The sequence below is a fragment of the Rhinolophus sinicus genome, linkage group LG06 (genome assembly GCF_036562045.2).
Source record: "Rhinolophus sinicus isolate RSC01 linkage group LG06, ASM3656204v1, whole genome shotgun sequence".
Lineage (NCBI taxonomy): Eukaryota > Metazoa > Chordata > Mammalia > Chiroptera > Rhinolophidae > Rhinolophus > Rhinolophus sinicus.
Genome location: NC_133756.1, coordinates 85667730 through 85692333, shown reverse-complemented (window position 1 = coordinate 85692333; position 24604 = coordinate 85667730). Strand labels below are relative to the sequence as shown.

At 47.6% G+C, this 24604-nt stretch overlaps 1 protein-coding gene across 5 annotated transcripts in view; it reads left to right on the top strand.

Annotated features, from left to right (window-relative positions):
* Positions 1-12814: 12814 nt before the first annotated feature.
* Positions 12815-24604, top strand: part of ZBTB16 (zinc finger and BTB domain containing 16) — a 186809-nt gene continuing 175019 nt past the window's right edge. Inside the window, exons 1-2 of one of the 5 annotated variants that reach the window (XM_074335449.1) lie at positions 12815-13284; positions 16806-18164. In XM_074335449.1, the coding sequence (XP_074191550.1) occupies positions 16897-18164 (1268 nt within the window). In that variant the 5' untranslated portion in view covers positions 12815-13284; positions 16806-16896. Of the gene's footprint in view, positions 13285-13403; positions 13751-13822; positions 14017-14492; positions 14748-16805; positions 18165-24604 lie in introns of those variants that run through there. The other 4 variants (XM_019753309.2, XM_074335451.1, XM_019753310.2 and 1 more) reach the window with 4 other exon arrangements.

The window sequence follows — 24604 nt, the reverse complement described above, 5'->3', positions numbered from 1 at the left end:
AAAAGACGTATTAGGGCTTATGTTCAAGGAATGTCATCCTGAAAAATCACTCTAGGGCTTATTTTCCAGTGAGGTCTTATTTTCAGGGAAACAGGGCAGTTAGAGCTAAAGCCTATAAGACTGACCTGGACACCAGCTCTCTGGAGGCTACTTATGTAATACACTGAAACGAAACTTTCTCATTTGAAAATATGGTACAGCAGGAACCATCTTTAAAATGGATACATAGCAGTCCCTACCTATCTTTTAGGATTATTTGAAGCTTGATGAGAAAAAGCATGAAAAATCATTCAGTGCAGTTACTATGTAGGTGTCATTATTATTTATTACTATAGTTATTATAACAGTTTTGTTCTTCCTGTAAAGCCTTTCCCAAACCAAGGCACATAAACTTTCTTTCCAGGAATAAAGATCTCAGATCTGCACTCCTTGGGGAGACTGGGCCAAAATGTCAGCATGAATTTGGCTTGATTCTCAAGATCATACAAAGGAGACAGATAAGTTAGAGGAGGAAGGAAACAAATAGCTGAAAACAGACAAAAAGTGAGGAGGAGAAAAGCCTGGAAGAAGACTGGGCTGGCAGCTGGTTTATTAAAGCTCCAAACCAGTTACACATCTGACACTAGTGGCTTGCGGGAGCCTGAAGGCTGAAGGGCAAAGTGTCAAAACAGGCCCTGGGCAGATGGGGAGGTTCCAAGGTACTTGGGAAGCTGGTTTCATTTCATTACCAACAACTCAGACCCACGTTGTCACAGGAAAATATAAACAAGTTAGTTCAAAGGCTGGAGTCACACTTAGCCTGGCTATAAAGTTAGCACTGCCCACGCCGAGTTCTGAAGGTGACTCCCCCACCCCTTTAGTGCAAAGAATGTGGGAAGGGAACCCTGGGAGGCCCTGGCTAGCTTGTTAGGTCTCAACTCTCAGCCTAGCACTACCATCCTAGATCAGACTAGCCATCAGGCCACAAGTGGCAAGCTGGGTTCACAACAGCTTTGCTCCAACTCTTGAGTCATCTTGAGCACAGGTGACCTTGGAATTAGACTTTGAAGGGTAAATGGCTTTGGCCCAGACAGACAGGAAAAGGTAGAATGCAAAGCCTGTCCAAAGCTGTGGAAGCATGACAACCTTCAGGAGGCAAAATGGTGCCAACTTATAAAGGTCTTAAAGGCCATGCCAAGTAGTTTAGGCCCTTTTTAAAAATGTAGGCCATGAGAAGAGCCATTAAAGAGTTTTCATTCAGGGAGTGGCAGATCTGTCCTTCAGAAAAGTAATTCCAGTGGCCATTTGAAGGAGAGGTTGCCAACAGGTAGCTAGAAGCAAGCTGACAAAGTGAGCCAAATCTTCCCCAAGATCAATCTACCCTCTAGTTATTTTAATCATATTTCTAGACAAAGAAGTATCATATGACATGACAGGAAAGGAGAAAAAACTTGCAGAAAGCTCCAATGAGCAGAGCCAGTCCTAGATGAGGCAAGCATGCAGTCTAGAGTGCACAATTTAACAAGGCACCAACCACTGTTAGAATAGGGCAGATTCTCTGAGAGTGACGCCTCCTTAAACTTGGCACCCTGGGGGCCTCCCCTGCCTCACTCTAGTGCTGGCCCAATCTGTAGTAGTGGGTTGTGATCTCTCCATAGGGGGCAGGCACAGAGAGCCAGCAAGCCTGGGTTTATTTGTATAATGCTTTAGTGCAAAGGCAGGACACTGGCTGTGGGCAGACCTGGGTCTAAGTCCTAACTCTTTATGAGCTTGGGTATCCTTATCTATAAAATGGTAAAATGATGTGAAAGTGCTGGGTACAGTGCTGTACAGATTCCAGAGATTACCACTCGTTTTGCCTTCACCTTGGCTGGCACACCCTCAGTGAGCAGGATGTCATGATGTATGAGGGTGTTTCTTTGGGAAGCAGTAGCAATAAAAATAACTGCAGTGCAATTAGCATGGCTACTTCAGAGCCTGTGGAAGGATACACTCCTCTCACTCCCTGGCGGTTCATTATTTGGGCCTGAATCCCTCATTCTCAACAGCATACTGCCTGTTCCTTTAAAAGTCTTGAGAGAGAGGGGAGAGGGGAGAGGGGAGAGGGGAGAGGGGAGAGGGGAGAGGGGAGAGGGGAGAGGGGAGAGGGGAGAGGGGAGAGGGGAGAGGGGGATAGAGATAGAGTCTGAAAGGCAACACATTTCTTGCTTGGTTCTTTCATTCTTTGAACAAATATTTATTAGGAGCCTACTATATGCAATATGCAAGCATTGTCTGGCTGCTTTGGATACAAAGTGAATGAAATAGTCCAGCCTTCTGCCCTCATGAAGCTTATATTAACTAGAGGGGAGGCTCCAGGGAGGGGAGCCAGGAAACAGTCATAAAAACAAAGGGAACAATTTCCCCCCAAAGTGCCTGAGGGGGCAGAAGGTAGCTCCAGATAAGGCAGTGGTAGGGAGGATTTCTCTGGGGAAGTGCTGTTTAAATTGAGATCTTAACATGAAAACAAGTGTTTTTTGATGTAGAAGGGAAGACTTGCATGGGGGTTGGGGGGTTATCAGGTACGAAGGCCCTGAGGTGGGAACTAGCACCCATTAATTATGTTATCTGCTTTGGGTCAGGTAGGTGTACAGTGATACCTCGGTTTTCTAACGTAATCCATTCAGGAAGACCGTTGGAGTTCTGAAATGTTCGAAAACAGCCTACAGCTAGACCTCAGGATCTAGCACTCAGCAGAAGCCACATGATATTTTCGACTTCCGAGGCGTGTTCGAAAACCAAAGCATTTACTTCCGGGTTTACCGTGTTAGTAAACCTAAATGTTCGTCAACGTCTGAGACGTTCAAAAACCAAGGTACTATTGTACAATGTTTGGGAGTGATTTCTGAACAAGAGAGGAACAAATGTGTTTCTAGACCTGATTCTAAGCAGCGTATCTATCTGTATCTGTATCTTTATCTAATTCTCCATCCCCTTCTCTGTACCAAGGACACCTTGTTTGGGTCACAGCTAAACATTCCCCTAACCACAGTTGCCATGCCCCATCTCCCACTCTTTCCTTTATGACTTGGCCATGGCTTCTGATATTTCCTTGTCTTTCTAGAACCTCAGAGAGCCATCACTGACAGAAGCACCTTAGCATGTCCTGCCCAAGCTGAAGCCCAGCTCACTTTTTCCCTCCTCCTCCATTTTGACTGCTCCTGTATAGAGGTAGGAGGTTCCCCAACACCTACCGTGTTTCCCCGAAAATAAGACCTAACCGGAAAATAAGCCCGAGCATGATTTTTCAGGATGCTCGTAATATAAAATAAGCCCTAATGTGTCTTTTGGAGCAAAAATTAATATAAGACTCAGTCTTATTTGGGGGGAAATACGGTAGGGCTTATTGTATATTACGAGCATCCTGAAAAATCATGCTAGGGCTTATTTTCCGGCTAGGTCTTATTTTCGGGGAAACACGGTAGGTTCCCTCATGATGGGAATCAAAGCTGTAATAGAGACCTCTTCCTTTAAACACACCCACATCATGTTTCCTCTCTACCGAAGGTGCTAGCACCTACTTTCAGTGTATCTGATGGAGTTCACAGAATATTATAGAATTTTATAAACTGGAACGGGCTTGGCCATAAAACCAGTCTAATATTTTCATGTTTTCTATAAGGAAGCTAAGGCCCCAGGAAGGGAAGTGACTTGCTTAATGTCAGACATTACATTGGAGATAGGTCCTAGGGCTCTTCTCAAAGAACTGGGAAAGCACTTTAAAATAGTTAGAAACATTTTCCATATAATATCTCCATTTTTACAGAGGAGAACATTAGAACATAGAGAGATTAGTGACTTGGCCAGGGTTACACAGGAAGTTTTGGCAGAGCTAGCCTTGAATCCAGGTCTTCTGACTAGAAATCCAGTGTTCTTATAATTTCACCATGTTCTCTCTAATATGCCTAACAGAAAATCAATAAGTAAACATTCCAGAACATTCCAAAGATGTTGGGGGAGAAAAAAAATATACCATCCTCCATGATTACTTTTTTCTGTTTTCACTGAAGGCGCTCAATAGTCAGTAAACTCAATAGAAAGAAAATTCTCTTTCTAGGAAATAGGATATTAAGACTTTGAAAAGAGCTTCTACACAGTCAAATATTGATGCAGTTCATCTGAGTGCTTCCCCTTGAAAGAAAATCCCTTCCAATGACTGGGGGCTCCAACAGAATGGGGCTTTAACAAACCAGAAAAAGCCATGTCTCGCAGTAGGTTCTATAGTTAATTGGTAGTCTTTCTTGCTTTTCACCAAATTTCTCTTCCTGGTAATATTTTTGGCATTTTAATTTTAGACATGGGTGAGGGGGTGGAAGAACACGTTGTTTTTTTTAACTAAAGTCTAATACATATATTTCTAGAATGATTTTAGCCTATTTGCTTCTTTCATACAGGGCAAAAGAGATGGCTTTATAAAGCAGAGATATGGACCTCCTTTCCAATTCTAATGGCTACCGTCCTTATAGGGAATTGCCTTCTGCTTCCCTAAGTATGAGGTGCAGGTGGAGTGGTGTCCAGGAAACAGATAGGTTTGGGAATCTGACAGATTTAGGTTTACATCCTAGCTCTGTCCCTAACGAACTGTGAGATCATGGCCAAGTTTCTTCTTCACGGTTACGGAGAACTTAGGTAATCTCATTATATTGATGAGGAAATCAAGGCTTAATTTAAGAAATCTGCCAACTTTTACATGGCTCTCAAATCACAGATTTGGCTTTGAGACCCACATCAGTCTGATTCTAAAAACTTAACACTTTCTCCCAGCTCTGCCGCCCTCTGTGACTCTTGTTGCCCAGTATCACTACGCTAAATACACATGGTCCAGGTGAATTAGCTGGCAACTAACAAGTGGTACTGTCCCTGCAAGTTTCTGCTGGATCATTTAGGTTCTGGCTAACAAATATATGGCAAAGAGAAAAAGTTGGGGCTGGCAAATGACTTCTGAATACCGAGGCACCCAGAGTTTTACAACTTTTCCAGCTTTCCCACAACTCCACTTCCTATTGCCGGCCAAATGGAACAGGACACCCAACATTCCACCATTCCCCCAACACAAGGGATCAATCACCCCAGGATGGAAGCCTGGAGCTCCTTGCAAGGCCAAAGTAAACACACAATGTGCAGCCTGGGAAGAGGGGAGTGGTGGGAGTGTGCAGCCTGTGCCTGCCTTATCCTAGGCTTCTCCACAGACCCCCTGGCCTTGGCGCATAATCCTACAGGTTAATAATAATCACAACAGGCAGCCTATCATTGCCTCCCTGTCTGGCTGAGAGGTTTACAACTTAAACTCATGGCAGAGGGAGAAATTGGCTCAATCACTTGGAGTAATGGTACATGGGGAGCCAGTTGGGCATGACTGCTATTTAACGCAAGGAAACCAGGCTGCTGCGCTTAACGTACATACACGCTAATAAACACGTCATGCTACAAGGTGAAAATTACCACCACCCTCTGCACTCCCCATCTCATCCCAACCCAGTGAAGAAGACCAGAGTAGGAGAATAAGACCTCAAACAGATGCTCACAGCTACAATTATGCCAAGACTCACAGGTCACCTTTCACTTTTTAAAAAAGACTTAAAATTTATCTATCACAAGACCTTACCACCAATATTTATAAAGCATTTTGTAGGAGGAGGGTAGAAAGAAAGCTTACCTAAACTAACATCATTGCTAAGAATAGCTAACATTTTTCAGATCTTTTATTGTGGGCCAAGCACAATCTTGTGCATCTTTCTAGAAAGCCGAGAGAGGTGGGTACTATTATTGTCCCCAGAATACAGATGAGGACACTGCAACTCAGGGTGTTTAAGTAATTTATCCAAGATCACCCAGGACCTAAGAAGTAGTATTTGAACACAGACCCACATGAGAAAACCAGAGCCCAAACTCTCAGCCTTTATGCGACACTGGGTTTTTAGGGACAAAGGAGGAAGTGGAGAATGAGAAGGTCACTGGCTTGACAGTGTTCTCAACAGTCCTAATTTTACTCCCTACAGTCTTGCATAGGTCCACATTACGATGCCTTTCTATCTGTCCTTCCCCAGCAAACATGCTGCTTTCCCACCACAAACAAGAACTCAATTTTTACCATGTGTCAAGTACAGTATGACTATCCTGTCCCCGTAGAGCTCACAGTCTAGTGGAAGAGACAGCTAGAGAAAAATAGGTTGATAGAAACTGTCAGGATCTTTCCTAGTTTTTCCATTGGCCCTGTCCACACAGAATGCTCCCATCTCCAGTTGGCCCTGCCCTGAATTGTCAGGAGGACTCTGTGGAAGCCCCTTTTCCTAGGCCAAAATCCTAGCTCAGATGCTGTGGCCCAGCTGCTTCTATCAGATGAAACAAAGTATATTAATAATCAGGGTAATGCTAGCTCCTATAATAAACAAACCCCAAAATATATAAAAGCTAAACACTAGGGTAGCCAGATTTAGGAAAAAAATGAATTTCTGATACCAATTTTTTAGTATAACAATGTTCTGTGCAATATTTAGGATACACTTATACAAAAAATTATTCATCATTTATCTGAAATTCAAATTTAACTGTGTGTCCTGTGTTTCATTTGGCAACCATACTCAAGACATTAAAGGTTTATTTCTTATTTACATGTATACAGTCTGCAGTGAGTATTCTTAGTAAGCAGGCAGCTCCCCTCCACATCGCAATCAGGGATCCAGGCATCTTCTACCTTGGCTCTGCCATCTTCATCACTCAGCTTCCAAGGTGACTATATGCTCATGGGGGTCAAGTCACAGAAGGGAAAGGGCATGGAGGATTCCATGTGGGAATTTTTGTGGGCCAGTCCTGGAAGTGGCACGATGGACTTCTGCTCATGGTCCATGTGTTGGCCAGAACTCAATTACATGGCCTGTACCTAACAGCAAGGTGAGCTGAAAAATGTAATCCACTGTGCGCTCAGGAAGGCATTTGCCAGTCTCTGCCACACCTGGAAATAGTAGAGCTAATCTGTCAGTACTTGTGCCTCATGTATGTCTCATATGCTGGGTTAAGTCAGTACTCCTACCCCACTGGTGTCCTTAGCAGAAGATCAGATGCTCTCTTCTCAGCCCTGGCCTGGTTAACTAATAGCTATTTGGGATTGAGAGTACGAGGCCATTGTGGGAGTAATGAGCAGTGTAATTCAAATCAATTCATTTTAATTCAATGCAATAATATTTATTATATCATAAGTATAATATTTATTAATGCTTCTAGGATATTGAGAAAAGCTTGGTTCTATGTCCCTGAAGAAGACATAAATTGAAGTAGAACCCAGTTATATCCTCAAGGAGCTGTATACAATTAAATTTAACAGCTATCCCCAACCCTTATCTATATCCCATTGATTTTTCAAGGGTCAGTGAAAAACCCACAGCTACAAAAATTTCTGTCCTAAATGTTGGGATACAGAATGGTCTCTCCGCTCCCTAATTGCTAAAACATTATGTGTGTGTGTGTACATACATATATACATTCATTCATTCATTCATTCATTCATTCATTCATTCTTTTAGGCATTCATTTAATTAGTTCATTCTCTAGCATTTAAGAAGCAGAGATCTACTCTACCTTGAGGGTTGGGAATGGGAATTCTAAGTTGAAAAAGACTGGGACCTTGCCTTCCGGAAACCCACAATGGAGGGGGTGGTCAGAATGCACATAACTCACTCAGATACAAGGCAGATGATGGGAAATACTATCATAAACATTCAAATAGTGCTAAAGGACTTATGGGAGAAGGGAGATATTAATTCTGACTGGAAGGTGGGTGGAGAAGATTCCATCAAAGATCCAACAATGACTTCCCAAATAGACAATTGAATCTATCCTGACAAGTGAGGCCGAGTCAAAGCGCCAGGCTCAGAGCCCACAGCAGCCTTCCCCACACGGAGACTCTCTGTCTCCCACCTACTCAGCCCTAATGGAAAAAAGGCAGTGACCTTTTCTTAAGGGATAACTGCAAGGCAGTCTTTCATTTTATCTTAAAAATTCATTCAGATTTTGAATTCCACTTCATAGTATACCAAAATTTGTTTTGCTATAATAATTCTAACATAATTGGCTTAAATTACCTGTCATTGAGTAAACTAATTTCATTTGTGGCTTGTGCGCCACTGACATACCACTTCTATAATATTTGAAGAGGAACTTCTCCAGAAATTCAGCTTCTGAGAGTATGTGACTGGGATTTCACTTTTCACTTATCTCTTGTCTTTTCTCCTTATCAGAATAAATGAAATAGTCTGCATTAAAGACTCAGACTGGTCATGAGTTTTGTGAACAGAGAACACAATAACGATGGATGAGTCCTATATAAGACGAACACAGCAGTTTTCATACACTTCTCTCACGTTAGGGAAGAAGTATATGAATAGTACAATTTAGACATGAGTTGTATTTCTGGACCATCGTGCTTCTGGTGGCAACTCCAATGAGTGTCATAACTATAACACACTCCTGGTGTCAAACAGCTGCCCTGGATTAAAATCTATAAGGATTGAAATCTGTAACTTTAAACACCTCAGAAGTTAAACAGTCAGTTTTTTCAAGTTAAGAGGCACAAGAAAATGTTACATACTTCCCCTCTTCCTGGCCTCTCTAGGATGAAACACCAAAGTGTTAGAAAGACCCCGTTTCTGACAAGGATTTGAGCCTGGGTGCCTAGGGATTTAGCTATGGGACTCTCATCACTTGTAGTGGGAATTTTGCTGCTTTAATGCATGCATTCTGTATGGAAACCACACCTCTTGACAGCTGCAAAATTTTAGTTTTGAAATTGAGGCCCTCTTTCTCAGAACAAAGCAGATTTCCAGAATCACCCAAAACTATTCAATGTTGGCCCTGGGCCTGTATGTTTGTGCTTATGTGTATCCAAAAGGGAGAAAATGCCTTTCTCTTATGCGTAGATGCTCTTTCAAAGACAACACATTAAGACACGATGCCCAACAGCTGACAGCAATGGTTGCTATGTCTCACCCCAAAGCTTTGTGAGGAATCCCATAAAACCTGGCACATGGTTTGTGACACCCAGTGAAACACTGTGCTTCTTCCATAATAACCTGAGCCCCGCTGCCTGTCATTAAGGGACCTCTCTTATTAAGCATCTTTTTTTAAATGGCTGCCATCATCTGGTCCCAGTGTACATTAAATCCCATTATAATTATAAACACGCTTCCCCATAACATCCGTTGCAGATTTCATCCACACTGCCTACCCCCTCAGGGCATCTTTGCACTAATAACAACTCAGATTTGCTATTTGAGTTGACAACATTCAGTCCCAACACCATTTGCAATATGCTGGGAGAAAAGAGTAGAAAAAGCTTTCTCTTCTTCAATCATGAAGATGTTGGGGTCCTAGTGACCGAAGACCTCAGCGGCTAAAATAAATAACCCCTCTTCTTCTCCCTTTGAAAAGTCACTTTCTGCCCTACAGATGAGAGGAAGGGTATACACAGAAACTGGAAGAGAAGCCCAAGTTTGTAAATGCCACTAACCAGGACTCCACCGGGATGGGGGTGGAGAGGTAGCAATTACTAGTCAAAAAAGCTATCTTCTTATTTGGTTTTATCAGGTTCAAGTAACCAGAATCCACATATCACTTGATTATTTTCCCCCTCTGCTTTTTGGAGGAGGCATCTAAAGAAGTGACATGATAGAATTAAATGTTAAAAAAAAAAAAAAAAAAAAAAAAAGGCAAACCAAAGAAAACTATCAATATATACACTGAGGGCAAATTTGACTCTGCCTAATTTTTGACATCATCTGCATCTAGCTAGTAGATATCTGTAATAATGACCTTGAAGCATTGTAAGATCCTTTGCCACTAGAAAAGGGCACAGCATGTTTGCTATTATCTTCTCCCAGGGTCTCCAGTGGGGTAAAGATCTGAGAGTGACAGCCTGGTACAGCCTCCAGTAGCAACCTGGAGTTGTCAACTGCAGTGGAGACTACTTTTTCCATTCAGGGGCTTCACTGCCTGCACCTCTCCCTGAAAACAATTCCCCATTCATCACAAGATTTTGGGGAAATGCAAAGTAGCTTCTTCTCCTAAAGGTAGGAGTCCTTGACTTATCTATTGTGATCGGAAAGTTTACCTTTACAATTTAAAACTATTTTTCAAATGAGGAGTTGGAACAAAATGAGTTGCAACATTCCATTAACAATCAGAGTACTTGAAACAACACTGTAACCTTCTTCCTGGGCATCTGTTTAGTTGAAGTTTTACTGTAATTCAAAACTCCCTCCTCCACTTTTGCCTGAGATTTTGAGGAAGGAGGGAAAGTGCAGGGATTCTGGGGGCTCTAAGTCTATTTACCGGGTGGTTTGATTCAATGGATAACTGTTTGGTCTCTAGCTTGGTGGCTGCTGCACAGAAGATGAGTAATAAGTGGAGTAAGACGAGAAGTAAATTAAAATCCCTTGTTTCCCTTTTCTATCTTGCTAGAGGCTGTATAATTTACAGGTTAAGATCAGGAGCTTTGTAGTTGGAATGGTCTGATTTAAAGTCTCAGCTCTGATCTTTAATAGTTCTGCAAACTTGGAGAAGATACTTAATGTCTCTGAGCGTTTTTTCTCATCTGCAGAAATAGGGAAAATAATAGTACCTGCATCAATAGGATTGTTACAAGGCCTAAATAAAACAACATACGTAATGTGTTAAGATTCATAGTCAGTATTCAGAATGAGGTGTTATTCCCATTGTCCCCTTCCTGTAAGATATCTTATTCCTGATAAACCATCCTCTTCCACAAACTGAGCTCTGAAAGGCTGCTACCAGTGGGAGGTGTATGAATAAAAGTGATGAGAGAATAAGAAGATTTAGCAATGGAATTCCAGCCATAGGTCAACTCATCTATTCCCTTGTCTCCAGCATGACCTCCCTCAGGCTGAGATCTCTTCTATTTTTAGGGACTGGTCAGAACTGATGTCCCCGCTTCCCTTACCACCCCTTTCAAGAAAAAAGTAAAAAGAAATTACTACAAATATACGAACATGAGAGAGAAAAAGAGAGAGAGATAGATTTTTTCTTGTAATTTTCCATCCTGCTTGTTTTTAGGTGATGCCATATGAAATCTCTGAACTGGGGATTCTCATCAGCGTTCCAGGGACCCAAGGACATAGCTGTGGCTATAAATGGTGCCAGTTTTGGTGGTAGAACTGCTGCCGCTTTATCTGGACCCAATAAACCTTATCAAACTGCCTTGCAGCCAGCCTTCAGCGCTAAGTGGAAATGCCTGGAACCCAATGCTGGCACTCAGCCCACAGCCTCGCCTGCCTTCCTCCTTTTGTTACCTTCTCCACCTCTTAAATCCAGACATTAATCTCTCTTTAACACTTACTAACAAGGGCTGGGCTTTTTAATAGGCAGAGTTTATGAAGCAAGGGAGATTTTCACATAGAGTATGGCGTGGAAGGTGGGGGAGTCCAGGGCCATTGAGGAATTGTTCTTTCTCTCCCATTGTTTCCAAAGATTCCCTTTTTCTAACTTAAGGATTAATAGAAGATTAGGATAAAGGGCTAATTTGTGCTTCAGCTACTGTGCTGGGGAGGGACTGGTAGTGGATATGGACTGCAAGGCAGCAACCTTCAGCAGGTAACATCTCGACAGAAGTGCAACAAGTTTAATGATTCTTCTATTGCCTTGGTGAGGCATGTGAGGGGTGTCTTTTCTCCTCTTCTGGCATCCCTCCCTTCTTACTCTCTTTCCAGATCAGTTTTCTTCACTTTCTTGAAATCCCTTTCCTCTTACAGACTGCGAAGACCCTAGGTAGAAAAATCGTCTATAATCGGGATTCCTCTTTATTGCTAAGCAAAAGGATACCCAGGGCTTGGGCTTTCCCATGCCTGGGGCAGGTGTTGCTGTGTACACTGTCAGAGGATAACGTTCTTCCTTCACCTTGGAGCGCGCTTCTCTGCCCTCTGCTGTCCTCTCCCCAGCACTTTCCCTGGGAGTAGGAGACAGAGCAACACTTGCTGGGATGGAATTGCCTGTCTTTGAGACTACCCCCATTAGCAGCTCTTGTGAACCCAGAACAGTTATGATTTGTAAACTCTGCCTCCTAGTGTTTTGCACCCAGAGGAGGATTTTTTGCCTCTACTTGGCTTCTGCCACCTTCCATAATCCTACAGTTCTTGGGGCTTGACTGTCCCTCTGGGCAGTGCGGAGGCACCGAGGCACACATGGGGATGTGACTATACGTGAGTCTTGTGGAGAAACTTTGACCCACCCGCTTGTCAGGGGCAGAAAGTGGAGACTCAAGACTCCGTGATTGAAGCGCCCCGTTGCTAAGACTGCATGACCTCTGGGGCTGACTGTCCTGAGACCCAGGGATGGAGCTCTCCACCCCACGCTCCTTAACGTTAGTCGGGCACCATGGCCTGCCTGCACGCAGAAAAGCGCTTGCCACCTCTTGCCCCCTTACCTTCGCCAGGCTCCAGGGAGAAGGCAGGGGAAGAAGGGGACTCTCTAAGGGGACTCTCGACCGCCTGAGGAAGGGCAGATTTCTTTTGGTTGCTCTACACCCGGGTTAGTGATAAGTCTACCCTCTAAAGTGGAGCGGCCAGTTGAGAAGAGGAAGCACTTTGGGGGGCCTTCAAGCTTTCACCGTCCCCTGAAGCCTGCGCTGAGCAGGACGTAGTCCTTGGGAACTCTTTCCAACCGGGTTCCTTGGGGGGCAAAGAAGAGGGCATGCTCAAGCCTGAGAGGGAGAAGAGTTTCTCTCAGGCCTCGACCTCAGCCCCCAGGGGTCTGACAGCTGAAATGGGGCGTCCACCTCCAACGTCAGATCCCCGCGGACCCTCTGGCATTTGGTTCACCACGGTCAGCGAATTCTGCGTCTGGAGACTTCTCGCAATCCGGCTGCTCATCGCCCGGAGGCACACCGCAGCCGGGAGGCACAGGAGGCCTGGGCTGGGTCTGGGAAAGCAACCTTCTAAAACTGACGTCGAAGTACAGGGGATGCAGTCCCAAGCCCGGAGCAAAAGTGAAAGGCGAGAGGACACACACTGAATTGGGACAAACATTGAAGTCAGGGACAAAACTCCGCGCCTGGAGCAGCAGGGCAAACAAAACCCGTGTCCAGTGGAAATTAAAAACCTCGGGGTTGAAGGTGGAGGCTCCACTGCCCCCACTGAGGCTTCCGAGTCCCTGGCTTTCCTCTTCACGATCTCCTTTCCTCTCCGCTAGGCGGGTGAGCGGCGGCCGCCAGCGCACCAGCAGCAGCTAGATGTCAGGCGAAGCCCGGAGCGCCGCGCGCGGGTAAGGGAGGGGAGGGGAGAGAAAGAGAGAGAAGCGAAGGGAGGGGAGGGGTGGGGCGGGGAGCGTGCGCCGGCTTGGCCAGTGCGGGGGGGTGGGGTGGGGGTGGGGGTGGGCGGGCTGAGCCCGGGGACGGCACGGGAGGGGGGAGTGGAGGGGGGCAGCTGTGGGCAAGGAGCCCGGCTCGGCCGCCAGCACTAAAGATGGAGAGGCGCCGGGGCCTCGTAGGGGAGGGGGCTCGGCGTTGACGTGAGACGCGGCGGAGGCGCCGAAGCCGGTGGTGATTTGCTAACCTCGCAGCAGAGAGGAGTTGAGGGCGATGAGAGCGGGTACTGCGAACTGCCGGGCGATGCCGCCGCTGCCGCCGTGATACCGAGAGCAACAGTTCCCCAGCAACACCCTTCCCCGACACTGGCACACACCCCCAAGAAGCACGCACACCCACCCCGCAGCGCCCGGCTTGGCAGCGGTGAGTGAGGGGCTAGGGAGGGGCGCACCGCCCAGCGAGAGCCGCGCGCCAGGGCGCCCCTGAGGCTGAAGAGGTCTGGGGGCGCCCTCGCTTCAGCCACTCGGCCGCTGGGCTTGTGCCTGATTTTATTCGGCTTGTTCCCTTCCTGCTGCTGCAGCCGTCGCCACCGCCGGTTGGGGGTCGACTAGAAGGGGGAGCCCTGGCTGTCAGCTTGGGCACAGCTGCTACCCTAACCCTTCCGCACCGGGGCACGGTCGGGGTGAGAGGTGGGGGCAGAGGGGTCTGTGGGGGCTGAGGGCGCGAGCAGAGGAGGGTTGGGGATCGGGAGGCTTTGTACCGCCGGGGACCGGCGGAGGAGCCGGGAGCGGGTGGGTGCTCATATGTATGCGGACCGGTGCGCGGTCGCGAGATAGGGTTGTGGTTTGTGTGTTTATTCGCCGGCCGGCTGGGAAGCTAGAATCAGGATCCGTGGAGTGGACCTGGGGGCGGAGGAGAGCAGGAGTGGGACTCACTTGGGTGTTGTTTTTCTTTGTAAAAACGTGGTGAGCCCTTTTTTCCTTGGTTGGACTTGATTACCCCTTTTTAGGGGGGAGGGGCGGCCGTGGCGGAGCTCCGGAGGGTCTTCAGGGCTCCGGGCCCTCCTCGGCTCTCGGCGGGACCGGCCGTGGCGCCGGAGCTCGCTGTGCGCTTCCGGCCGTACTCGGTGGGTGTCCCAGCTTTGCACCTGATGCGTTCGGGATGCCTTTCCCACCCCGGCGCACTGGCAGCTCGCACGCGCAGCCCCTGGAACACTCCCGCAAGCGCTCAAAATGCGCACGGTTTCGCTGGCCCGCTGGCTCGCCGACCCGCTGGAACGCACAGACGCACTGTGCAAGCGACTCACTCGTCCGCTCCACCGGACGCGCGCACGGTGCCTGGGCTGAGCAAGTCGGCTGCTGGAGGCTCCAGCCCCGCGGCCTGTGACCCTGCCCGTCGCTCCCGGGGATCACGGCCCTGGGTAGGAGAGGGAAGGCTGGCGGATCCCTTCTTGCGTTTCCTCCCACAACTCTCTCCTTTGCTCCCACAACTCTTGGTCCGGCTTTTGTGCTTTCCCTTAGCTGCGGGGTGGGTCCGCCTCCTAGCCGCTCTTGCCCCGGCATCCAGCCCGCCTGGACTCTTGCTTTTCGTCCGGGTCTCTTTCGCTTTTCCTCTTCCCTAGCCCGGCTCCCGTTCCTTCTGCTGTCCGGTTCCCCGGGAAAAGTTGCTTCCCCAAGTTTGCCGAAGACGTTTCCAACTCTTTGTGGGGGTGGCTGGGAACTAGGGGTGTGTGAGAGCGCGATCGATCCCCGGAGCTCGAGCGGGTTAGCGCCGGCTTTTCACCGCGGCGCAGGTCTGGGCGCTGCAGTCAACGCCAGCCTGAGATCGCCGGCGCTGAGAGGCAAGTCCGGGGGACGGCTGACCGAGGGCACCCTGATTTCCCTCAGGAACCAAGGAGCTTTCTTGTGGGAAGGAATTCGAGTAGCCAGCTTCCATTCTTTCGATTGCTCCCTCTTAGTTCTCTGAAACCCCGAAGTCTGTGGGAAAGCACATAGTGGCTAAGCAGGGATGAATGGCCATCCCACCCTTGATGGCCTTAGTCCCCATCCCGGGCTGGGCAGCAAAAGTGTCTTGATTAGCAGTCCTGTTAACCCTTTCTGCATGAGATTTGTGGCTCTGGAACCCATACGGCTCCTTCTGGGGGCTTAGGCAAGTAGTTTTGGAAGAGTGAAGGAGAACCCTTGCTCTGCTTTGCTCCTAGTTCATTTCACTGAAATATTGGCCACAGCAAGGCAGAGGCTGGGAAGGACCTGGGCCTGTGAAGTCTTTTTAACACTCTTTAAACAGTTCAGGAGTCCCAGGCCCTGTTACTGATCCTGAACTGGGCTCTGGGAGAGGCCTTTGTTTCCCAGCCCTGTCTTCCCTTCATACTGGTTGTAACTCATACCATAGATGCTGGTGCCAGTATTGCTTCTAGCACCTCCAAGCCATGTCCAGCATCAATTGCTGCTCCTAGTCATAGGACTTGCCCACTCCTGGGAGCTTGTGGGACATGCCTGGGGTTCATGTACCCAGCATGTACACTCCTGGCTGTAAGGATGCATGTTTCTTATGTTCTCTCTTCTTAGTTTCTCCATGACCTATCCTACATTTTATAGATCTTCCTGTCCAGTAGGGGGTAAGTGCGGCATCTTATATAAGTGTGCACACATGTATTAACTCTCTCCCACTCTGGCTAGTGTGTATGCACATGCACACACAGTCCAGATTTTGGATCACATATACAGTAATTTTGCGGCACCTACGGGTGGAAGCTAGTGTGTGGGTTATGGGTGTGTGCTCCTGTTAGTGCCTAAAAAGGAGATCAGGGCATGCATGGGTCTATAGGTCCTTTACAGCCCAGAGAAGAGTGGAAAGACAGAATCCCAGGGAGGCACTGGCTGATGGTGAGAGGATGGGCCTGGAGGAGGAGAGCTCTTGCCCATAGATTTCTCTGGGCCAGGACTGCAGGCTGCTAGCCCTAGCTGGGTTTTACTTTGCTTCTGGGGCTACCATCGTGAAGCAGAGTTTAGAAAAAACTTTGTTTTGAAAATGAGCTTGATAGTGAAATTGAGTGCTTTAATTGACTAAAGGAAGGGCTTCAGTTCTTACTAATTTTCAGTAAATGCTGGGCACCTCCCCATAGCAAATGTTGGCCTTGCACAGGATCTCCCCACTCTCAGACTTAAAGCCCAAGACCCAGAAGCTCCACTGTAATTTTCATTTCACTTGGTGTGATAGAAGTCATAGAGCAGAGAATTGGGCGTATGCGATGGCAGAAACTTCTCTTTGCTCTCATTCATGGGCTTGTAAAGGCAGACTCCTAGATTTCTGGGAAGCCCCCTTTCCTCGATTAAAATCTCCAGGATTCTCTTGCTTGCTGACCCTCCTGGAGGGGTGTGCTGTGTTGTAGTGTTTGAATTTTTACTTTTAGGGGCACTGACTGTTCTACCTTTTGTTCTCTTATCTCTTTTGCCTCCATCCCCTCTCCCCACTCTAGCCCTCTCCGTTGGCTCCAGGAAACCCACCCTGCCCCATCACGCAGAGCCAGGAACGAAAGAGAGCCTCATGCCTAAGCTGCAGGGAGCACCATGGATCTGACGAAGATGGGCATGATCCAGCTGCAGAACCCCAGCCACCCCACAGGGCTCCTGTGCAAGGCCAACCAGATGCGGCTGGCCGGGACGCTGTGTGATGTGGTCATCATGGTGGACAGCCAGGAGTTCCACGCCCACCGGACGGTGCTGGCCTGCACCAGCAAGATGTTTGAGATCCTCTTCCACCGCAACAGCCAGCACTACACTCTGGATTTCCTCTCGCCAAAGACCTTCCAGCAGATTCTGGAGTATGCATACACAGCCACACTGCAAGCCAAGGCGGAGGACCTGGATGACTTGTTGTATGCAGCCGAGATCTTGGAGATCGAGTACCTGGAGGAGCAGTGCCTGAAGATCCTGGAGACCATCCAGGCCACGGATGACAATGACACGGAGGCCACCATGGCAGATGGTGGGGCTGAGGAGGAAGAGGATCGAAAGGCTCGGTACCTCAAGAATATCTTCATCACGAAGCATTCCAGCGAGGAGAGTGGGCATGCCAGTGTGGCTGCGCAAAGCCTCCCTGGGCCCATGGCGGACCAGAGCCCGTCAGTCTCCACTTCATTCGGCCTTTCAGCCATGAGTCCCACCAAGGCTGCAGTGGACAGTTTGATGACCATAGGACAGTCTCTCCTGCAGGGAACTCTTCAGCCGCCTGCAGGGCCTGAGGAGCCAACTCTGGCTGGGGGCGGGAGGCACCCTGGGATGGCTGAAGTGAAGACGGAGATGATGCAGGTGGATGAGGTGCCCGGCCAGGACAGCCCTGGGGCAGCCGAGTCCAGCATCTCAGGTGGCATGGGGGACAAGGTCGAGGAAAGGGGCAAAGAGGGACCTGGGACCCCAACTCGGAGCAGTGTCATCACCAGTGCAAGGGAGCTGCACTATGGGCGTGAAGAGAGTGCTGAGCAGCTGGCACCCCCTGCTGAAGCTGGCCAGGCTCCCCCAGGCCGACCGGAGCACCCGGCGCCTACAGCTGAGAAACATCTGGGCATCTACTCTGTGTTGCCCAACCACAAGGCTGATGCCGTGTTGAGCATGCCGTCTTCAGTGTCCTCTGGCCTGCACGTGCAGCCCGCCCTGGCTGTCTCCATGGACTTCAGCACCTATGGGGGTCTGCTGCCACAGGGCTTCATCCAGAGGGAGCTGTTCAACAAGCTGGGTGAGCTGGCCGTGGGCATGAAGTCAGAGAGCCGGACCATCGGGGAGCAGTGCAGCGTGTGTGGCGTGGAGCTTCCTGACAATGAGGCTGTGGAGCAGCACAGGTAGGCCCCTTCCCAGTCCAACCCGACACCCCGCCCCAAACTCTGACACCCTGCCTTCATACCCAGCTGCTCCTGAGACTTGGGGCCTGGCTCCCTACTATTTCTAAGTCCTGGGGGTGGGGGCACACTTCTCAAGTGTGGTGAGAGGGTCTTGGGTCTTTCCTAAGCACTGGGGACCCCATGGGCCCAGCTTCTTACCAGGCTCTTTCCTCTTTATGCTTTTGGGCTCCTGTTTGCTTTTTTTGCTGTTGGGTCTGTTTTCCTTTGCCTGGAGTGACTGATAAAGTGGATGGAGGGAGAAGAGGAAGTGGGATCGAAGAGGAAGGTCTCCCATGGCCTGGAATTGGCCATATTGCCAGGTTTCAGGTACCCAGGTTCCCATCAGTGGTTTCTGCCAAGGCAGGCCGTCCGCGGCTCAGGAGGATGGGAGGGGCCGGATGCTGCTTAGGCCACAGGAGCAGCTGCAGGTTCCGAATATCAGTCCTGATGAACATTCATCACCAGGAACGTGGCTGCCTTTCTCCCTTCTCATTCTCTGTTCCTGCAAACACATTTAGAGAGAGTTGATTTAAATTCAAGGGGGAAGGATAGGTATGAGAGTCTTGGTTTTGCAGCCTGCAGAGCCTATTCTTATCCCATCTGTAGTCACATTGAGTTAAATGCCACTTCGGGCCAGCATTGGCTTCTCTCTGGCTTATGTTTCCTTCTCTGTGAAATAACTGTCCACTGAGCTCTTATGACATGCCTGGTTCAATACTAAGTGCTTTATGTGGAGTCACATTTTTGTTACAACAGCCCTCTGAGGTAGGTTCTTCCTTTATGTGGGAAGATACTGAGACTTTTCCCTGGGGTCACAGAGAGAGTCGGAGGCAGAGCTGGATTCAAATTCAGGGCTTAACCCCCTTGCATTTTGCTGCCTCTTGGAGTCATTCAGTCTAGAAGAGGATTGTGCCTGTAGAACAGAGGATTTTGAAAATTGCTCATCAGAAATGGAGCAAATATGGAGGGAATCAGGAGAGCATTTGGTATTCACCTCCATTTGTCATCATGATATGCCCATCATTTTACCCTCAAGTCCCTGGGTCAGATGAATGGTGTTAAGAAATCCAGTTTCTCTTGTCACCGTGATAACATTTCCTCACATACCCTTTTGGCTGCTCTTTGGCGGATCGTGGGGAATCCATCTACCCCATTCCTCTGTTTCTCATTCAGTACAGGACAGGATGTGAGTGAGAGGGTGTGGGGTGGAGGGGGAGGCGTCTGCAGGTCGGTCTGATTCCCCCCGAGCTGAGCCGGAACCTGTTCTGATACTGCTTAATCAGTGGCTCTGAGACTTACCTTGTGGAAAGTGCTGCTGAGCTAAACGTAGCCAACTTTTTTCCAGTGGGTGCAAAAAATAACCGCCACTAAGGTGTGTTTTCGTGTTGCCTCTACCGCTCAGAAATAGACCGAGGTTGTGTTTGTTTTTGCTCAAACTTTCCTAAAGAGGAAACCCCCTCCCCAAACTTGACCAGATAAGTTTATCATCCTCTCCGGATGTGAATTATTTCAGTTCTGTGCTATGAGAAATGTCTATAGTGGAAAGTAAACTTTTTTTCTGGCTCTCCTCAGGTCCTAGTTGCTTTACTTTACCTGAGAGGGCTACAAAAGATATTACCCTCCCAGGAGTTCCAGATTGCCATTCTGTGGGACCCTCGGTCCTCTGGGGAGAGGTGGAAGGCTAACCGTGTTACACTCCACAGAACACCGGTGGTGAAACTAGAGCTTGGGGTAGTTACAGAACCTTTCTGAGCCTTGTTTTACACTTTTTTTAAAATGGAGATGGTCTGCAGGGCATGGTGCTCAATTAACGAAGTAATAGCTAGAAACCCGTAGAGCTGTGACTGGCCATAGTAACTGAAGGTGAAGAACAGACCCTTCTGTCCCCCGTCTTGTTTGGGTCTCATCTCTGCATAACTCCCCTGCATAGCTCCAAGTTCTAGTGTGTAGTGTCCACAGCGCTGCCTGCCTCCAGGGCTATGTTGGCTGCATGGCGGTGCCGAGAATGTCCCTGTCCTTGTGGACTTGTGATGATGAGGCGCTGGTTCTGGAATCCTTGGTGTCACGCTGTGGGCTGCTGACATGGAGAATGTGCTTTTGACTGAGGGTGGAAAGTAAGCTGCTGCAGCCCAAGAAACTAGAGCCTGGGGCAGTGTCTTGGGTGGAAAGCTGTGAGGGTCTAAAGAAATCAAGGAGGGGACGAAATGTTCCTGTGTGTGCTCGGCCCTCGCTCTGACTGGCAGCCCTTTGGCTTCTGATCAGATGCCCTTTGTGAGAGGCCTGTCCCCTCTCTCTCAAAGCTCCTGGATTAAAGGGCTATTTCCCTGTTTCCTACTGTTCTCCGTTCCTCCCTCCACATCCCCACTACCAGTAAACACCAAAAGGCAAAACAATCAGAGTGGGAGACTCTGATGTCAGGAGACTGTGGAGTTGGCTGTAATGTAACAGTGACGAACATGTTGAAATAACAAGTTACAGGTGTTATTTTTAAGCCCATAGGCCCGAGTGTTGGTAAAGGTTAATACCTTGCAATTATTGCTGCCTTTTCTTCTTGGAGGAGCAGAGGGCCATGGAGAAGAAGGCAAGGGAGAGTGCTGGGAAGCCATGCAGGAAGGAGAGTTTGTTGTGGAATCCCACCAATAGGTTTCCTCATGACTTGGTCCCAAGCTGGTGATAGAGGAGCCTCTTGACGCAACAGAAAGTTGGAATGAAAGTTAGTGAAGTTGTGGTCCCTGCGGTTTAGGGCGAGATGTAAATGCTATATCACATGTAGTCACGATTGATGGAAAGACTGGACAAAGAACTACTTGGGTAAGTCAGATGGGGCTTACTTATCGAAAGGATCCTGAAGGAAGTCAGAACAGTCAGAAGACCCGATGGAGCAGCACCATGCAGATGGAGGGCCAAGCTCTGGACCCCAAAAGCCTTCCTGAGTAGGCAGGCCCACATTACAGAGGATAACATCTGAGGGAGGGCGGGTCTCATTAAGCTTCTGAAGATTGGACTCACCTTCTCTAGGCTCAATCTTTCTCTTTCTCTCTGAAAGGCTGGAGCACTTCTGCACATAGGCTTGTCAATGTCTAATCTAGGTACCTGCTCAAATGGGCCAGGTGCACCTTCTCATTCTCAGAGTTACAAACATATAAGACTGCAGGGAACTGTATGGTTGGCTTAAGTGTAAACACAGCCCTCATTTATAGCCCTCAGTCTCCCCAGGCTCATATAGCCTGGTCTTAGTGTGTTTCTGAATTCAGTGCTGCAGAATTAGTGGGGTCTGGTTTTCTAGGAGCCTCTGTATCTTCTACAGACAAACCCTTAGACCAGCTACAGTGTGTGTTCTGCACACACAAAGTAGGAACTCTTGCCTGGTTCTTGAAGGGATGCTCAGGAACCACAAAGAATGGTCTCAGCCAGCTCCCTGGACCCATTTGAGCAGCCCTTTTCAGAGGCTTCTTGGGGCCAGCTCTAGGGCGCATGAGCCATGTAGTTGAGATGTCAGAGTTCTGCCTGGCCCGTTGCCATGGTCTCTCTCAGGTGGCCAGCTGCTCTGTTTTCAGTGGTTGACCACGTAGAAGGCCAACAGCCAGGGACCTTGGTTTTGGCCACTTTGAAGAGTTTAGAAGTTGCCCTGAACTCTTCGTCCCCTTGCATCATTCTGCCAGCTTTAGTCACCTCTGAGGTCAAAACAAGTTGTGTTTGGAAAAGAGTATGCTGTGGAATAATGATAGCAATGGCAATAATGTTAATAATGCCTTTTATCAGTTGTAGTACTTTCTCCTTTGCAAAGCATCTTTAATGACTATTTCTCTTAATCTCATAGCCTCTCCTAAGGAAGTACAGGTCCAGCATTCCACATTTGTGGTAATCAAGTCTGAAAAGTTCTGAAAGCTAAAAGGTTTTCTATAAGTTTGCAGCAAACTCATTTAGTGGCAAAACCTGATCTGAACTGATGTGAGCTATATTTATCCTGCTGTATTGAATATTCATATGTTTTGCTGCAAAAATATTAATGTGTTTGATTACAGAGTGCTTCCTTAGACTCCTCTGAGACTGGGCAAACACTATCAGCCCCACAGTACCTTTCTAAAATTTGAACAACTTGGATTTCTGAATCACCCTAGCGTTTTGGATAAGGGATTGTGGACCATTCTCAGCCCCAATTTACAGATGAGGAAAATGAGCTTTGGAGCCAGTAAGTGACTTGCCCAAGGTCACATAGCTATAAATGGATAGAACCAGGAGCTCAGCTTGACTTCTAATTCATAGCCCTGGGTGCTCCATGCCAGGCCATATAAGCACATGGCCGTTGCTGCTCTGGGTCAGCTCCATCTGACCTAGTCTTCGGTTGCCAACTCCATCCCTGAGATACCACCATTGGAGGCTACAGCTATCTTCCTTGACGTCAGTCCTAAAGGTCAGGTGGCGCCTAGCTTCTCTCAGTAGCTATTTATGGCTGATCTGTCATTCACAGATTTGCCCAAATCCTTTCTGAATCCATTTCTATTTCCAGGAAGTATCCTTTGGGGGGTGATGAATGACTTAAGTTTATAACCTCCTGGGCTCCTGGAAATCTATTCTTTTGGAGAGGACGTTGGTTGTGGAGATAGGAAAATGGCAGAAGGCTTTGTGGTGTTGTGCCCAGCTGTCACGGACGCCGGGCCTCTAGACGCAGCTCTGCATTGTTTTTAGCTCTGTCACCATTGTCAGTCTCTTTTTCATCCCGAGTTTTAATTTCTTCAAAATTAAGTGCCTTGTAAACTTAGGCATTTGGCAAGCTGTTTCTGGATTGTTGAGCTCTTTAAAAAAGTTTTTCTTTTACCACTTGTGCACCCACTCATATCTTCATGAAATCCTTTTGGTTAATTGAATTTTGCTCTGTTTTAGAATCTGGATTGGCAGTCAGCCAGCTAAAATAGAGGGTCAGTTAGACTTGAGTCTGTCTGCTCTGACTTCTTTTTAAAAACCTTCTTAGGGTTACTGAGTCATATGGGATCTAGGCTGAGCTCTTGGAAAATTTGAAGATGATTTATTTTATTTCCAGTGGAGAAAAGTTGCATGCTCTTTCATCTCAGTGAGAAGTTCCATTCTAATTTACTGTCTTTATTGGATGGTACTGCTAATTGTAGGAGGGAGAGGGAAGAAAGCTTTAGTTCCGCAACACTTTTTCCTTCTGCTTGTTCTAGGAACATTATTTATGAATCTTTAAAATAGTGATTATCCTAAACTTAAAGTCAAACTCCATGTACAACTCTTTGATTTCTTGCTATTTTAGGAGAAAAACATTTCCAGTCACTTTTATTCAGTCCAACTGAAAGCCTGAGTGTGAGACTTAAGAGTCTTGCTAAATGAATACAGGCGTGCCTCAATTTGTCCAGTGGAGGGTTCATTCCTGAATTTTCCACGATAACTAAAGGTTTTCTTAGTCAAGTTCTGTGTCGACGATGTTAAGTGAAAGCCCTGTCTCAATGGCAGTTATTTTGGTAGAAAGAAAATTTTACCACGGCATCCTTGCTGGCCTATCTCCGACACCAGGTTTGATACATAGTAAATGTGTATTTTGAACAAATGAGACTATCTGGCTCAGAATCCCAATTATACCACTTGCCAGCTGTGTGACTGTGGTTATGTTACATAACCTCTCTGTGCCTGCTCGCTCATTTGTGAAATGATATCATTTGGGAATAATAACAGTACCTACTCAACTGGGTTTGTTAGAAGAATTAATCAGTAAATATTTGTCAAGTGCGAGGAATGGTGGCACAAAGTAAGTACTCCATACATGTTTGCTGTTCTATTTTTATTGATTTGCTGTGAAATGTGTTCGCATTGGTCCAGGTCCTGCTTTTCCTCAGAGGCATAGGTTCATATAGTGCTGTATACACTACTGCCTTGGGCTGTGTGTGTTTGGGCCTGATGTGTAGTGAGCACTTTCCAGAGAAGCTGATCTCTTGTACCTTGGTGACCAGGGTACTCTTTGTCCCTTTGACCTGAGGCCTGATGAGTCATTCCAGTTCTCATTTAAATTTAGCTGGGCAGTGCTCCACCAGCACCAGTTCCAAATGCCCCAGGCGGCTCACCTATGCAGTGTCATATTGGCCATACAAGTGGCCAGGTGAACACATCACTGTGGTAGAGGTAGAGATGAGAGCACCAAACCACCTACTGAGGGAAGTCTGGGCTTGTGGGTGCCAGGTGTTCCAGAATTCCTTCCCTTTATTGCCTCCAGTGCAAAAGAATTCTAAGAGTAGATTCAGCAAGTACCATTTTGAGTACTTGATACATGTCAGGGTCTGTGCTAAGTGCGTCTGTAGTCAGAATCTCCCCAAACCCTCTAGCCTCTAGGTAGATATTAGTTTCAAATTCTCTGATGGGCAAAGAGAAGCATGGGAGGTTAATGGACT